Raw genomic sequence first — 16,946 nt, 5'->3', positions numbered from 1 at the left:
ATCTGATCCGTTGGTAGTGGAATTACTTAGCTCTGTCTATAGCATGTTGCTTCAGCTGTTTAGCATGCACGTAGTCCTGAGTTGTAGCTTCACCAGGTTGGCACCTCATTTTTAGGTACACCTGGTGCTGCTCCTGGCATGCTCTTCTACACTCCTCATTGAACCAGGGTTGATCCCCTACACTTCAAAAGTATTTCAATGGCTGTAAAGCGCTTTTGAATGTCTTGAGGTCGTTAAAGGCACTATATAAGTGCAATCAGGTCTCTCTTTTTCTTTCTTATCAAGAAGGATTAATCAGGCTGGGGCTCTTTACTCTGGTAAAGAGAATAAAAGGAGACTTGATAGAGGTCTTTAAAATTATAAAAGGTTCAGTAGAGTGGATGTGGAGAATGTTTTCATTTGTGGGTGAGTCCAGAGCAAGGGAGCATAAATATAAGCTAGCCACTAACAGATCAAATAAAGAATTTAGGAGGAATTTCTTTGCAGAGAGTGGTGAAAATGTGGAAGATTGAGTGGTTGAAGCAGATAGCATTGATGGGTGGGAAGAGGTAATTAAAGTGGGAGGAGTGGAGTATAAACATGTGGAGTATAAACACCGGCATTGACCATATTAGGCCGAATGGCCTGTTTTTGTGCTGTAGATTCTTTGTAATTCCATGAATTATATCTTGATAGTAAAAGAGGTCTGTGGCCTGTAAAACTCCTCCATTGTTACTGGGGCAGGAGGGCGTGAGGAGTATTTTAAGTCTGGTTGTATTAAAGAATCTCTAACAAGTTTTCTACTTTAACCCATCTGCCACAACTGAGTTGAATTCTGCAAATTCTCTCTCAAACTGCCATGACAAAATTGTATTATTGTTCAATGGGCAAGGGCAAGCGTGCACATTTGTATTAGAGGACTGAGCACCAACCAGCATGTCGGAGATCCAGATCGGATCCAAATTGATATTTCTCTAAATTTGCCATTTCAATTAAGTCAGATATTGGATGACACATGCTGGTCTGTTTAGGTAAGTGCAGCTTCAATTTTGAGTTCAGATAGTGTGGTTTGGTTCAAACTTTATAGAATACTTGTGGTTGGAAAGCAGAGTAAGCCATGAAAACAAAAGTCAGTTATTACTAAGCAAATTTATTTATTTATTGGACACTTATTACTAAAGTTAGGTATCAGCCTTGGTTCAGTGGAAATACTCTGACCTGAGTCAGAAGGTCATCAGTTCAAACCCCACTCCAGGACTTGAGCACATAATCCAGGCCAACATTTCAGTGTAGTACCGAAGGAAAGCTGCACTGCCAGAGCTGCCGTATCTTGGATGAGATGTGAAAGCCCCATCTGCCCTCTCAGGCAGAAGTAAAAGAACCCACTGCACTATTTGAAGAAGAGCAGGGGAGTACTCCTGGTGTCCTACCCAACATTTAACACTTAACCAACATCACCAAAAAACCCAAGTATCTAGTCATTTACCTCACTGGTGTTTGTAGAACCTTGCTGCGTGCAAATTGACTGCTGCGTTTTGCTACATTTTAACAGTGACTACATTGTGAAGCGCTTTGGGACATCCTGAGGTTGTGAAAGGCACTAAATAAATGCAAGTTCTTTCTTCTAAATTGGTATGAAAACGAACAACATTTTTTGACTGAATAAAAACTTTTGAGTATTCTCTATTTTTCCAATCCCACTGCATTTCCAATGTTGTGGGAACACCAAACACTTCTAAGTTCTCCTCCAAGTCATACACCATCCTGGCTTGGGCATATACTGCCATACATCTGTGGTTCTCTATCTAACACCATTGTGCGAGCACCATCACCACAAGGACACCAGTGGCTGCAAGGAGAAGGCCCACCACCACCTTCTCACTCAGGGCAACTAGGGATAGGCAATAGTTTTGAAGTAACTCGATGTAACAAGGAGTAGCTGAGGCAAATAGCATAGGTGCATTTAAGGGGAAGCTAGATAAACACACGAAGGGAAAAAGGAATAGAAGGTTATGCTGATGGGGTTATATGACATGGGGTGGGAGGAGGCTCATGTGGAGCGTAAACACCAGCATGGACTAGCTGGGCCGAATGGCCTCTTTCTGTGCTATGCGTTCTATGTCTATGTAATAAATGTGGCCGTGCCAGCATCACTCACATCCCAAGAACAAACAATAAAAATAGTTCAGGAATTTCTAATATAACCAAAGAGGTTTACAGCTCAGAAAAAGAACATTCGGCCCATCAGGTTGGGTTAGTTCTTTACTACAGTAACCCTACATCTCTATGCTCGCCCTATAGCCCCATATCTTATTCTGACTCAAATATTTACACAATTTTCTCCTAACAGATATAAAGTTTATACCTCAATCATTCCTTATATCAAAGCATTCCATGCTCCAACAACCCTCTGCGTAAAGAAATTTCTCCTAAGTGCTCTCCTCACTCTCAGTGAGAATTTTAAATTCATGGCGACTTGCAATGATTCCCCAAACAGAGTAAATAGTCTTTCCCTCTTCAATGTATCAAAACTTTTCATAATTCAAAATATAATTTAAAAATTACTCTTGTATTCTATGCCCCTATTATAATACCCAAAATTCTGTTAGCACTTTTTATGGCTTTATCTACCTGCACTTGCCCTTTATGGAATGATGTATTTGAACCCCTAGGTGACTCTCTTCATACACACTTATCAATGTCTTTCCATTAAGTGTATACTCCCATTCTTTGTTTTTATTCCCAAAATATATTACTCACATTTATCGAAATTAATTTGTATCTGCCACTTCTCTGCCCATTCTGCTAACCTGTTTTCCTGAGATCTCTTTGGAAAGAAAATAAATAAAGATCTTACGTTTATATAGCGTCTTTCATGACCTCAGGACATCCCAAGGTGCTTTACAGCCTTATGTCCTCCTTGCTGTTTGCCAAACTCCCCACTTTTGTGTCATCAGCAAATTTTAAGATTGTGTTCCCAAGGCTCACATCCAAAACATCTATATACATCAAGAACAAAAGTGAACCCAGGAACACATAGACTGCTCCTGGAGTACATCATTTCTCACACTTCTCTAATTTGTGCAACATCCATTTATCCTAATTCTTTGGTTCCTGCCCAGCAAGCAACTTTCTATCCAATCTGCTACATTTCTTCATATACCATACTCCTGAATTTTTCTAATAAGCTTTTGTGAATTTTAGTATCGAATGCCTTCTTAAAATCAATAAGTACTGCTGCATTTCCTTTATCTATCCAGTCGGTGACTTTTTCAAAAGCACTATTAAATTTGTCAAGGACGACTTGCCTTTGACAAATCCACATTGGCTGTCCTTGATGAACACATGCATTTCTAAATACCCACTATTTTCATCTCAAATTCAAGATTCTAAGAGTTTGCCCATAGCTGACAGACTAACTGGTCTATAATTACCCAGTTTATCCATCTCTCCTTTCTTGAACAAAGGTCAGAAGCTCATCTCAGGGTCAAATAGGACACCAAGGTTGTGAATGATCTGGTTCAGCCTCAGATAATGGCCAGGGAGAGGGATGGAGTCGGTGGCTGGAGAACAGAGTTTGTAGCGGGGACCGAAGACAATGGCTTCGGTCTTCCCAATATTTAGTTGGAGGAAATTTTTGCTCATCCAGTACTGGATATCAGACAAGCAGCGAGACAAATCAAAGACAGTGGAGGGGTCGAGGGAGGTGGTGATGAGGTAGAGCTGGGTGTCATCAGCATATATGTGGAACCTAAAGTCGTATTTTCAGATGATGTTGCCAAGGGGCAGATGGAGATGAGAAACAGAAGGGGGCCAAAGATAGATCGATGGGGGGGGGGGGGGGGGACACTCCAGAGGTAACGGTGCAGGAGTCGGAAGAGAAGCCATTGCAGGTGATTCTCTGTCTGCAACTGGATAGATAAGAAAGGAACCAGGTGAGCACAGTCCCACCCAGTTGGACGAGGGACGAGATGTTTTGGATGAGGATGGTGTGGTCAACCTTGTCAAAGGCTGCAGACAGATCGAGAAAGATGAGGCGGGATAGTTTACCACGGTCACAGTCACATAAGACATCATTTGTGACTTTGATATGGGCCGTTTCAGTACTGTAGCATGGGCGGAACCCTTATTGAAGGGGTTCAAACATGGAGTTGCGAGAAAGATGGCCACGGATTTGGGAGGCGACAACCTGTTCAAGGACTTGGAGAGGAAAAGGAGGTTGGAGAGGGGGCTGTAGTTTGCAAGGACAAAGGGGTCAAGGGTGGGTTTTTTGAAGGGGAGGGGGACAGTATCTGAGGAGAGAGAACGGTTAACAATATCAGCTAACATGGGGGCCAGGAAGGGAAGTTAGGTGGTCTGCAATTTAGTGGGAATAGGGTCGAGAGAGCAGGAGGTGGGTCTAATGGTCAAGATGAGCTTGGACAGGGCATGAGGGGAGATAGGAGAGAAACTAGAGAAAGACGTGAATTCAGAGCTGGGGCAGGGGGGAACCTTAGGGGAAGCGTGGCTTGGTGGGCTAGAAGGGAAGCAGCCGAGGCTGCTGATTAAATGGTCTCAATCAGTGACAAAGTAGTCCATGAGCTCTCGGATTTATTGCCAATAAACCAATAAATCTTATAGCTTGTGAGGGGAGGGGAGAAAGGGACATATACTTTTTAAAATTAGGTTAAAATTTTAAAATTAATATTAGGTTCTCATCATCGCACAAGTGGAATGAGCCTTCGGCTTTGTAGTAGCATTGCCACCCGAGTCAGCACGTGTAGGGATCGAACCCTGTTCCAGACAATCCCGGTGAGTGGAGAATGGAGCTCCGGCTCTGAACTCTGGGTTGATATCCAGCGGGATACTCGCAGCTGGTGGGTGTGCATAGCCCCTCATCGTATAGGTTGTTGGAGCCCATAAAACCCTCCTGCTGTATAGACTTAACCACCTTATCGGTCGGTATAAAAAGATGGTTATGGCCACGGAAGAAGTGTTCACGTCACGACTTGTCAGACTATTAGTCAGCCTGTGAGTCCTTCCACTACTTCATACCATTCTGCAAGGGATGAATGTGAAAAATGAATATATTACAGTTGACAACTAACAAGTTCTGATGTCTTGGATAGTACAGAAACACTATTGTTTTAAAGCAACATGATTGTGCTTAACTCCACCAACTTATATATAGATGTATAAACAGAAAATCAGTCAAGTTGAGCATTACTGAATCATTCTTATATTGATCCATTTTTTCACAAACTTGTGTAAATTACCTTGAAGCTTTAAAAAAATATTTTAAAACTTAAAAACACCAATAGCGCACTAAACAGTTTGATAGACTAGAAAGCATGGCTAGTCATGTCAACTTTTGCTTTTTCACATATTTCAATGATTAATTTACTACGTCCACGTCTATGCTCAATTAAATAATGCGCAGTATAACTCCACCTCCTGCAAGGTTAATTCCAGTCCATTCTACGGTGACAGACCCCATCTGGAGCACACCATATGAATTCGATCGGGTCCTCTCCATCAGCGGGACGCAAACAATGTTCTTGAGGAAGGGGGTGGGGAGTCTAATGCGCACAAGGCTTATGCTTGCTGCGTGGGGTTTGATAAGAGCTTGTGCGTAGTTACGTATGGCGTGGCGTGGCGTAACTCGGCGCGACTGGTCTGTTTGTGATACTGACGCCCTATCGGCAGAAAACTAAACCGAGATGGAATCTCCCAGTCTGAACCGGTTACAACCGGTTACTAGTTTTGCCAGAGAAGCTTTCGAGGTTGATAGTACAACACGGCCTGCTACAAAAACGGTCTCGAAAAATGAATCGGAAGAGATAAAAAATCTTTCTGAAAAAAAAAGTAAATTGAGCATCGGTCACGGCGGTTGTTTTCATTTTTGTTAAATTGTTATAATTATTAACTCGCACAGTTTAACAAAATTGCAGAGGAGAGAGTGAGTGTTCCAAATTGTGGCCGAGTAGCGCAATTACTGTCTTGGCTTTTTGTTTGCTTTTTGAGTTTGGACCAAAAGAAGCAAAAAAAGGGAAGAGGCGACCTTGAGTGTGTGCTTGTATTTTTTAAATTCCCGCCATTTGATTTTTTTCCTTCTTGCCCCTTCCCCCCCTCCCCGCCCTCACCCCCCCCCCCCCCCCCGTTCAACCGAACTACTGTGTGTCGGGTAAGATTTTTAAAAGGTTGCTGAGTCGGTGTGTGGTGGAAGCTCGTTCATTTAGACTGAAGGAGGCTAACAGTTTAACCAAAACAAAACCATTTTGGGTGAGTGTTAATAAGTTTTAAGATTATTTACGTGGTGGTGGTGCTGCGTCGCCGCCGAGGCCTGGCTGAATAATGTAACTGCCGAGAGATAGGCCTGCATGACCCGAGCTTACCACACGGAGCCGCTGTGTGGGGCTGAGTTTGCGAACACCAGAAAAAGTGGTGGTGGGGAGGTGGGGGTAGTAAACACCGGGGAGGGGAGTTAGTCACTTTTTTTGTGCAGCTCGCGTACCTATAATCTGTAGATATTTAAATTCCACTGATTGGGTGCGTACGGCCGCTGGGTTTGTTGAAGTCTGGAGTGGAACATTCCAGAAATAACGGCCGAGGCTCGTCTGCGGAATCGATGCATCTATTGGTCACGGAATGGCCTCAACATGCTCCCGGTTTAGGGGAGGGGGCTCATAAGCAGTATGATTTTTTAAAAAAAATCTTACTAATTTGGTATGTAACTATAGCATTTTTTTGTGAATTATTTCAATTGTACGGATCTTTTTAACATTGCAAATTTTCTTTTAAGCACACTTGACTTTAATTGATACAATGGTCAAGACTGCTTTTTGTAGTAAATAGTATTAAGTTTTCAATGCAGTGTCAGTAAATTGTTACAGTAAAGCAAGCTCGATCTTGCGAGTACGATAACTTTACAGGTAAGATGGATAAAACTTAGGTGTTTAAAAACTATTTCAGATTAACTATATGGAAATTTCATTAGCAGAAAAAATAGTTTCTTTGTCAATAAAATTGTTAATATTTAAAAAATCATTTGCCAGCAAGACAATCAATAATTGGATGCAGTATAAAACTGGTAGGGCAGTGGCCAGTTGTATGTATGAATATGTGCATGTGTCTTTTAAAATTGATATTTTGCTACATAGCTGTAAATCCAGGAATTTCTACCTGACTTCGATTGAGTTCTGCAAATGCAAATCTTTCAGTTGACTTAAGGGGGATAGCTTCTTTTGGAGAGTTGATCCATATACAAGCTAAAGTAAGGACTTAGATGTAAAAGTAACAGAGAATCCAAAAGCTTATGAGTAATTTGAAAGTCAGACAGATGACAGTTCCTTAAAATAAGATAAATATTGGTACATATACTTAATGTTGCAGGGCAGAATGATAGGTTGGAGTCTTTATCAGAATGTTAAATCTGCACTATGTAATAAAGTCTACTTAGTTTTTAGACTTTTAGAATTGTTTTCTCCCACCCCAAATGGATCATTTTGCAGCCAATTTTGTTATTGTTATAATCTCATAATATTTTTGTATTGACTTGATTTTGTACATTACTTAATTTAAAATGTGTACATTTGCCAACATTTTTTCCAGTTTACTCCTTTTCCTGAAGATGTTGACTCGTACTGGGGTACTGTTCCACAGCGCTGGGCATCCTCTGGTATCTTGCCCAAGTGGCTACTGTTCAGTGCCAACCTAGACAGTGAGTGTTGGCAGGCTATTTCACTGTGGGGTATCGCATCTGAGCCCAGTCCTGTCCTTGCCTGACATCCACACATTGTACTTTCCAGTAGGAGTCACTGCATAGTGACAGGAGTGGGAATCATGTTTTTTTTTCTTTCCTTTTTTTTCTCTCCCTCAATATCCTTGGATGCTGGGCTAGTTGTAGCACCCTGCTGCTACTTCATCTGAAATTGATTAACGTAGCAGACTGTAGATGGGGACCTTTTTAAAGAGCATAATGTTTACTAGATCAACCACTGGTGGATCCCAATTTATTTGTGAAACTTTTAAATAGACATTATAAAAATACTTTAGGGGGGAGGAAAAGGCTGCTTGTTACTTGTTGAACAACTTCCCATTCTTAATGAACAGTATCTGGTGGCCAGAAGTGACCTAATGATACTGTAGTTCAAAGGGAAGAATTCTTGACTGGCAACCTTCTGGTTAGTAGTTGAAGTTTCCAAGGCTGTTTGTGACTTGAACTTGGAGCCATTTTGTGTTTAATCTATTGTCTGTTAAAGTACTGCAAGAGAAGAGAAACTCCTGTTTATCTCGTCTCACATCTGTGCTATCTCCTGTTTGATCATAATGGAGTTGCATTATAAATAAATTTGGTACATTTAGACAAGACGGCGAATCTTTTAGTGATGCAGCCAGCGAGATCAATGATGACTGGCTGCGTTTTGATTTGAAGTTTGGTATTGTTGCCATCTTGGCTGTTGATGATGACTATCACTGAAAGTGTTCCAATTTTTTAAAAAAATTGTAACTTTTTTTTCTTTTTAATTTATTTAGGAATTACAGCAAGTTATTTCTTGCAGTAATCTATGCCAGCCATAATGACCATTTTAGCAGACCATGCAGCTCGCCAGCTGCTGGACTTCACTCAGAAGCTTGATATAAACCTTCTGGACAACGTAGTGAATTGCCTGTACCATGGAGAAGGTGCACAGGTAACAATTAAACATATTCACTTTAAATCAAGAATTAATACAGTTGATTTATCAGTTTAAATATGGCAAACACTAAATTCCCAGACAGCACATTGCTATTATTTTTGAAAGCAACAAGTATATCTTAAGTTTCCTATATTTTCAAGCCATTTTTGTTTGAACAAAGCCAACTATGCTCTTCATACAACTGAGGTGGGAAGTCCCTGTACCTTACTTTAATTGACTTTGTAAAATGATCTCGGTTGGTTTAAAGTATTTCCAGCTGGTTCTTCGTAGATTTCAACAGCATTAAAGAACCTGTAGATGCTGTCTGATAACACTGCTTTAATAAGATGCATTTGGTTTTGGCCAGTCAAAAAAAATGCAGGTAGAGACTAGAATTTCAGTAAAAGTTCTTGGAGTCCATTGAAAAGGGAGATAAATCTGTAACTGCCACAAGTAGGTGCTTGAACTGGTTTATGGAGGGCTAGTCTCTGGCTGGGAATATTTATTTCATTTAAAAAAAACATGGTTTGGAAGCCTTTTTGGATTTAAAAAAAAAACAAAGTTCACCTGCAATAGAGTCTTGCATGTGGAAGAGTTTATTTTAAAAAAAAATTCCTTTAAAATAGGTTCCTTTAGCCTGTAAACTATACTTGAATTGAGGGAGAGTGAAGAACTTGAGTCTTCCACTTTCATCCCATTAAGTGAGAGTCTGGGGTCTCAAGTTGGTGTTTTATTGCAAGTTTTTAAAATTTCTATTCATACAGATGTAAGAAATGAAATACCTGAGGAAATTCTTATAACCTCTCAAGTGGGGTATATCAGCTCAAAATCTTAATGTAGAACAACCCAGTACATTGAGTGAACTAAAGAGTTCAAGGTTGAGGAATGCACTTGCAGTTAAGTGCCACTGGAGAAAATTTCTCTTGTTCAGATGACCCAACCTTGTGATTTGTGATGTTTCCACTTGTGGGGTAACATGGGGCCATAAATGCAAGATAATCACTAATAAATCCAATAAAGAATTTAGAAGAAACTTCTTTACCCAGAGATTGGTAGAATGTGGAACTCTTACTCAAAGAAAGACATCTAGAGAATGAAAATATAATTTTTTAAAAAGTCAGCATGGATTTCAAAAGGGAAAGTCATGCTTGAACAACCTTATTGAATTCTTCAAAGAATTCAACAAAGAGTAGACAAGGGTAATGCAGTAGACGTAATATATTTGGATTTTCAAAAGGCTTGGATAAGGCATTTTAGACTCATGGCTAAGGTCAGAGCATGTGGAGTCAGAGGACAGGTAGCAGACTGGATAGCAAGTTGGCTACAAAACAGAGTAGGGGTTAGGGGTAGTTACTCAGACTAGCAAAATGTGGGAAGTGGTGTACCCCAGGGATCGGTGCTGGGACCATTGTTATTCACCATTTACATTGACAATTTGGATTTGGGAATTGGAAGTATAATTTCAAAATTTGTGGATGACACCAAACTGGGGGGTGTAGTTAATACAAATGAAGAATGTGTCAAAATGCAAGAGAGCATTAATAAACTTGCAGAGTGGGCATGTAATTAGCAAATGAGGTGGTGCATTTTAGTAGGAAGAATAAGGAGGTCACGTACTGCTTGAATAAGAGTCTAAATGGAATAGAACAGCAAAGGGACCTAGCTACAGATACACGTCACTAAAAGTAATGACGCAGGTTAATCAGGCCATTTTTAAAAAAAAGGCAAATCCAAGCACTAGTGTTCATTTCTAGGGGATAGAAGTGAAAAGCAAAGGCGTTATGTTAAGCTTGTATAGAATCTTGGTTAGACCACACTTGGAGTATTGTGCACCGTTCTGGCCTCCATGTTATAGAAAGGATGTAGAGTCATTGGAGAGGGTGCAAAAAGATTCACACGGATGATACCAGAACTGTGAGGATATCTTTACCAGGAAAGGCTGAACAGGCTGGGGCTCTTTTCCCTAGAAAAGAGAAGGTTGAGGGGTGACCCGATAGAGGTCTTGAAGCTAGGGTAGACGTGGAGAAAATGTTTCCACTTGTGGGGGAGTCCAAAACTAGAGGTCATAAATATAAAATTGTCACTGATAAATCCAATAGGGAGTTCAGGAGAAACTTCTTTACTCAATGGTAAGAATATGGAACGTGCTACCACAAGGAGTTGGTGAGGCAAATAGCATAGATGTATTTAAGGGGAAGCTAGACAAGCACACGGGGGAGAAAGGAATAGACAGGGATCCTGATAGGGTTAGATGAAGTAGGGAGGGAAGGAGGCTCGTGTGAAGCATAAACGCTGGCATTGACCAGTTGGGCCAATTGGTCTGTTTCTGTGCTGTTTTTTGATGTAACTCTATGTAACAAGGAGTAGTTGATGTAAATAGCATAGATGCATTTAAGGGGAAGCTAGATAAACGAGGGGAAAGGGAATAGAAGATTATGCTGATAGGATTATATGACTAGGCTCGTGTGGAGCATAAACATCGGCTTGAACCAGTTGGGCCGAATGGCCTGTTTCTGTGCTGTACGTTCTATATAATAACAGTTCCTGTTTTATAATTGTATAGGTGAGATTGTGGAGCGACTTAAGATTCACTGCAGTAGCACGTTACTTTTATGTTTGGAAAAACAATTGCCAAAAAGATGTCTGCCTTGGAATCAGTGGTGTCATTGTCTAGTTTCTAGAATTAGAAGGTCATGTGCTCAATTCCTGGAATGGGGTTTGAACCCAAAATCTAGGCTGACACTTCAGTGTGGTACTCAATATTGCTGCATGTTCGGAGGTGCTGTCTTTTGGATGAAACATTAAACTGCCCATCTGGTAGATGTAAAAGAGCCCAAGGAACTTATTGAAGAAGTGTTTTGGCCAACATTTATCCCTCATCCAACACAACAAGAACAGATTATCTGGTCATTTATCTCATTGCTGTTTGTGGGACCTTGCTGTGTGCAAATTGTTAGCCCACATTGCAATAGTGACTACATTTCAAAAGTACTTAATTGGCTGTGAAGCGCTTTGGGGCATCCTGAGGTTGTGTAAAGTGCTATATATAAAATGCAAGTTCTATTTACTGCCACCCAACAACCAGTAGCCACACGTGCCCCCAATATTAAAAAGCACCGAGCTTTCAATAGCTGAGCAAACTTTTTGGTTAGAATTTTGCACAGAACTGGAGATTGGGAAAATAAAGAAGAAAACGTTGATAAAATAAGCATTTATTTATTTTTTTAAAACGTGCAACTGATCCTTGGAATCTGCAGCAAGATGCTGGACTCAATAATCAGTTGCTTCTCGCAATAAACAGAATTAGAAAAGTCCTCATTCGCATCAACCCATGAAGGGAGTGGTGAAACCAGGGAGAAAGTCATTTTGGTTACCTCCATGCATCTAGCAGCCACAGTGGTTTCTATCAGAGTTAGTGCCAAGAAAATCTATCTGCCATATTCATTTATAAGACTGTTTCTCACATTATGAATGCAAAGCTGCAAGATTAGTAGATTAATTACACTGTAATCCTGTATTCCTCCCAAATGCTGAAGAACTTTCCAAATCTTTAAAAAAAAATCCAAGATACACTCACCTAGCTGAAAATCGGCCTGTACAGCTTATGCAAGAAACCAGACCACCAGGGACCAGGTGCTACAGGTGACTGAGAAATTGAGACTCTGCAGGTTCAATTTAAAATGGGCTTCAAACGCCGAGCGGGAAAGTTCAGCCATTTGGCACTTGGCTCCCAAATTCAAATTACACGAGCAGGCTAGAGTCTATTAGAAAGGATGTGACAACAGGACACTTAGAAAATATTAACGGGATTAGACAAAGTCAATGTGGATTTATGAAAGGGAAATCATATTTGACAAGCCTACTGGAGTTTTTTGAGGATGTAACTGGTAGAATAGATAAGGGAGAACCAGTGGATGTGGTTTATTTAGATTTTCAGAGGGCCTTTGATAAGTCCCACATAAGAGGTTAATGTGTAAAATTAAAGCACATGGGATTGGGGGTAATATACTGGCATGGATTGAAAATTTGGTTAACAGACAGGAAACAGAGAGTAGGAATAAATGGGTCTTCAAGGCGATTTAGACAAGTTGAGTGAGTGGGCAAATACATGGCAGATGCAGTGTAATGTGGATAAATGTGAAGTTATCCACTTCGGAAGGAAAAACAGAAAGGTGATAGATTGGGATCTGGGTGTCCTTGTACACCAGTTACTGAAAGCAAACATGCAGGTACAGCAAGCAGTTAGGAAGGCTAATGGTATGTTGGCCTTCATTGCAAGAGGATTTGAGTACAGGAGCAAGGATGTCTTACTGCAGTTATACAGGGCATTGGTGAGACCACACCTGGAGTATTGTGTGCAGTTTTGGTCTCCTTACCTAAGAAAGGATATATTTGCCATAGAGGGAGTGCAGCGAAGGTTCACCATACTGATTCCTGTGATGGCAGGACTGCCGTATGAGGTCGACTCTGCCTGTATTCGCTGAAGTTTAGAAGAATGAGAGGGGATATCCTTGAAACATATAAAATTCTGACAGGGCTAGACAGACTGGATGCAGGGAGGATGTTTCCCCTGGCTGGGGGCTCCAGAACAAGTGGTCACAGTCTCAGGATATGGGGTAGGACATTTAGGACTGAGGGGAGGAGAAATTTCTTCACTCAGGGTGGTGAACCTGTGGAATTCTCTACCACAGAAGGCTGTGGAGGCCAAGTCATTGAATATATTTAAGAAGGCGCTAGATAGATTTCTAGACACAAAAGGAATATGGTATTGAGATAGAGGATCAGCCATGATCCTATTGAATGGCGGAGCAGGCTCGAAGGGCAGAATGGCCTACTTCTATTTTCTATGTTTCTAAACCTACCTGGTCTCCTTTAGCACCCCAGGATATATACTGTCTACTAATCTTGTGTTGTGCTAACTTATAGTTATGCTGACTTTAGAACTGTATTGAATAATCGATAATGACTTCTTGTCCTCTCTTGCTGTTCAAAAATTTTTTTTTTTGTAAACTGATTCCAAGTAATTGTTGAAATGCTTTTTCCTGTTAGCAAAGAATGGCACAGGAGGTCTTAACTCATTTAAAGGAGCATCCTGATGCATGGACGAGAGTTGACACTATTCTGGAGTTTTCACAAAATATGAACACCAAAGTAAGTGAAATGTTTTGAGAAGAAATCTTCTAAATCTGAATCTTGAATTCGATAAACTTTGGGGAAGGCAACTAAGCAAATTTAAACTATTTCAGTACTGGGTTTGAAGGAGTTTAGATGTTTGCATGGCGACATGGCGTCTGTTAATATGAGCTGATACATTCGAAAAATGTTTGTACCATGAAGCTAAGATACCTTTTTGTCTCAATTTCTGAGCAGAGCAAACTGATCATACAGATATCATGAAGAAAACTCAAATGAGCATAGTTTGCTTTTGCATTGATGTATATTCTGGACTATAGTATGAATTGGGTGGGGGTGCAGGGGTTGACTTTCAAAAATCTTCACCTTTTGGAAAAACATATCTTGCCAAATAATCCAATGGAATTGAATTTTCACTTATTTTGGACCATTGGTTCCAGTACTCTTCCTTTTTTGGAAGCACCAACACCACCAGTTTTCAGTATCTTTTGGGATAATCCTTGGTGAACTAAACATACATTTGTTTTGTTTGTAAAACATATCCTGTTTTCAAAATGCCTATAATGCATTTCAATTTTTCTGTGACTGTTGCTAGTGGTGATCTAGTACAAAACAGTATTTGGAATCATTTAATTTTACATCTATCAAAATACATTGGCTGGCAAAGTTTACTAAATTTAGCGTGGGATCTGCTGTACTATTTAGTACTGTTGCAATGCTTCAAAATTGTTACTAAAAGTTGTGACTGAAGGGTTGAATATCATTCACACAGGACTTCCTCAAAGTTCTAACCTAATCTAAGTGAAGGTGTTTGCCTTGTTTTCTTGCCTGTTGCATTGCTTTGTTACTGACAGTTATTACTAATTTTTAAGCTGATTTGTCAACAGTATTTATAAAACTCACAAAATTGTATCTTGTGACAAATGAGATGATTAGAGGAACAGAGAGAAAACTGAAGGTAAAGAATCTCTTGAATACCTAAATTTAAAATCATTTGGTGCTAAATTTTATGCGCTAACATTTGGCTTTACTCAGTTTTATGCAATCACTTTTAGTATTTTTTTATTCAAACTGTTAATGCTATTTGACATTAATCATAATGTTCCATTATGTTGATTGTAATAGGAAGAAAAGGGGTGTCTTCCTGTGCAACTGACACAGCTAGGCTTTGACGGCAGGCCTCCACAAGGTCTACCCTTTTGATTCCCTTTAACTGAATTCTGTTCATCAATGACTTTGTTTTAAGGGGAAGGGTTAAGAGGTATGATAAACAGGCTTTGAGAAAATAAGAGAATGTAATATGAATTATTTCTCCTGTAGGGATCAGTAGTCCTCTTTATTTCTCCTATTGTTCTTTTACTCACTCATCAATAGATGATTATTCTTGGAGTTAAGCAACTTATGGACTTCGTTTTGAATGTACAAAACTTATAGCTGTTACTACTTTACTAACACATTTGATTGCTGATGCATCATATTTGGCAGTTTTATGTGTCAAATTTGAAGACTTAGATTGTGAGGATACAACCTGTGAGATTAAAGTACACAAAATATTGAATTCAAATTAATTTACCTAACACTACCACACAAAATATTGCACAATACTTTTTTCTAATTCAAATGGACATCTACTTTTAAGCCTCTTTGCCTGCCATCATGTGCTATTCCCCCACTGAGCTTGGTCAGATGACCTGTTTTGGCCTCTGGCTATGCTGCTGTAGGAGGTGCATGAAGAGGGAGAGCATGAAGGTTCACTTCCTTCTGGATTACATTGCTCATTGGGTACGGTGGGGGTGGGGGGTGGGATCATTCCCTGCTGCCCCATAGTTCAGCATGTTGGTGTACTGCTGTGTTGCACTATCTTTAATCTTTTGAGAACTAAAGCCTATTGCAGCTGTCTTAATTTCTATCTTGGCTTTTGTAGATTTATTCAATAATTTCCTAAAAGAGAAATGTATAGAACATTTTTAATTTGGCATCTAAAATGAGAACACAGATGAAAGCAACGTTCTTCTAGTTCTGAAATGACTAAGTGTGAAGATGAGTTAATGCTCCAATTCAAAAACTTGCTTAATGCTTAAAATCATAAGTCCAGCTTTTTGTTTAAAAGCTTAAGTCTAAAGAATCAAAATCTATTGCTTTACTCACATTGCACTATATAACATTTAATTTAATTTTTTCATTCTTATTCCATTGTATTTCACTAAACACTTGATCCCTATGGTTGAAATATGGTGGTGTTCCTTCAAATAACTAGCAACTTTTAATAGTTTTAAGCATTAATGGATCCTAAATTAGTAAGGATAACTGGGGAAATTGGAATCTACACTGCAAATGAGTCTGTGGGTTGTCTTGCTGTTCCTGAAGAGCAACACCAGGTAGATACTTGTTTACTAACTGCTGGAAACACCAGGCTGCAAGACTTCATTACTGTTGTGCTAGAGTTGATACATTACTCACTGGTGTGAGCCCTGACCAACAGCAGGACTGCTTGACAGTTTGATATGTTAAAATTTGTAGCTTTGTGCAAGTGAACATAACAATTGCATGAAATTTTAATTCTCAGGTATAAAGTACTGTAGATTAGATTTTGCATTGGTTTTTAAATTATAAAATGGCAAATTTTATTTAGAAATGAGAGAAGTGGCAGGCAAGCATTTTGTGAGAATGTGGTTGATAACATCTTGAATATGTGAGCGTAAGAATCACACTATGTTGATTTTCATGCTGCCTTATCATCTAATTACAGTACTATGCGCTGCAAATCTTGGAAAATGTAATAAAAACCAGATGGAAGATTCTCCCCAGAAATCAGTGTGAAGGTAAGTGACCAGAATTAATATCCCTTATACTTGGCGTGTAACATTTGAAAGGTGAAAACTTCCTCCCCTCCCAACTCCATTAGGAACAGGAGTCGACTATTTAGCCCCTCGAGCCTCGCCATTCAATTAGATCATGGCTGATCTGTACCTCAACTCCATTTACCCGTTGTAGCCCCATATCCCTTGATATCCATACCTAACAAAAATCTATCAATCTCAGTTTTGAAAGCTCCAATTGTCCCAGGATCCACAGCTTTTGGGGCAGAGAATTCCAGATTTCTACTACCCTGTGTGTGGGGGAAAAGTTCTTCCTGATTTCCCTCCTAAATGCCCTAGCTCTAATTTTAAAATTATG

The 16,946-nt window shown here is 39.8% G+C and overlaps 1 protein-coding gene and 1 long non-coding RNA gene across 7 annotated transcripts in view; one reads left to right on the top strand and one right to left on the bottom strand.

The window, feature by feature from the left end:
• Positions 1-1,113: 1,113 nt before the first annotated feature.
• Positions 1,114-5,637, bottom strand: LOC137324597 (uncharacterized). The gene is made up of 2 exons (XR_010963676.1): positions 5,410-5,637; positions 1,114-5,017 (listed from the first exon to the last, which is right to left on the bottom strand). It is a non-coding gene; the product is annotated as an uncharacterized lncRNA (long non-coding RNA).
• Positions 5,638-5,657: 20 nt separating this feature from the next.
• Positions 5,658-16,946, top strand: part of LOC137324596 (exportin-1) — a 62,089-nt gene continuing 50,800 nt past the window's right edge. The window contains exons 1-5 of one of the 6 annotated variants that reach the window (XM_067989072.1): positions 5,658-5,823; positions 7,570-7,678; positions 8,494-8,651; positions 13,686-13,787; positions 16,519-16,591. In XM_067989072.1, coding sequence (XP_067845173.1) covers positions 8,526-8,651; positions 13,686-13,787; positions 16,519-16,591 — 301 coding nt within the window. In that variant the 5' untranslated portion in view covers positions 5,658-5,823; positions 7,570-7,678; positions 8,494-8,525. Of the gene's footprint in view, positions 6,241-6,620; positions 6,685-7,569; positions 7,679-8,493; positions 8,652-13,685; positions 13,788-16,518; positions 16,592-16,946 lie in introns of those variants that run through there. The other 5 variants (XM_067989070.1, XM_067989071.1, XM_067989073.1 and 2 more) reach the window with 5 other exon arrangements.

This window comes from Heptranchias perlo, chromosome 8, assembly GCF_035084215.1.
Source record: "Heptranchias perlo isolate sHepPer1 chromosome 8, sHepPer1.hap1, whole genome shotgun sequence".
Lineage (NCBI taxonomy): Eukaryota > Metazoa > Chordata > Chondrichthyes > Hexanchiformes > Hexanchidae > Heptranchias > Heptranchias perlo.
Note: the sequence above shows the minus strand (reverse complement) of the source record. Positions and strands in the feature narration are given on the sequence as shown.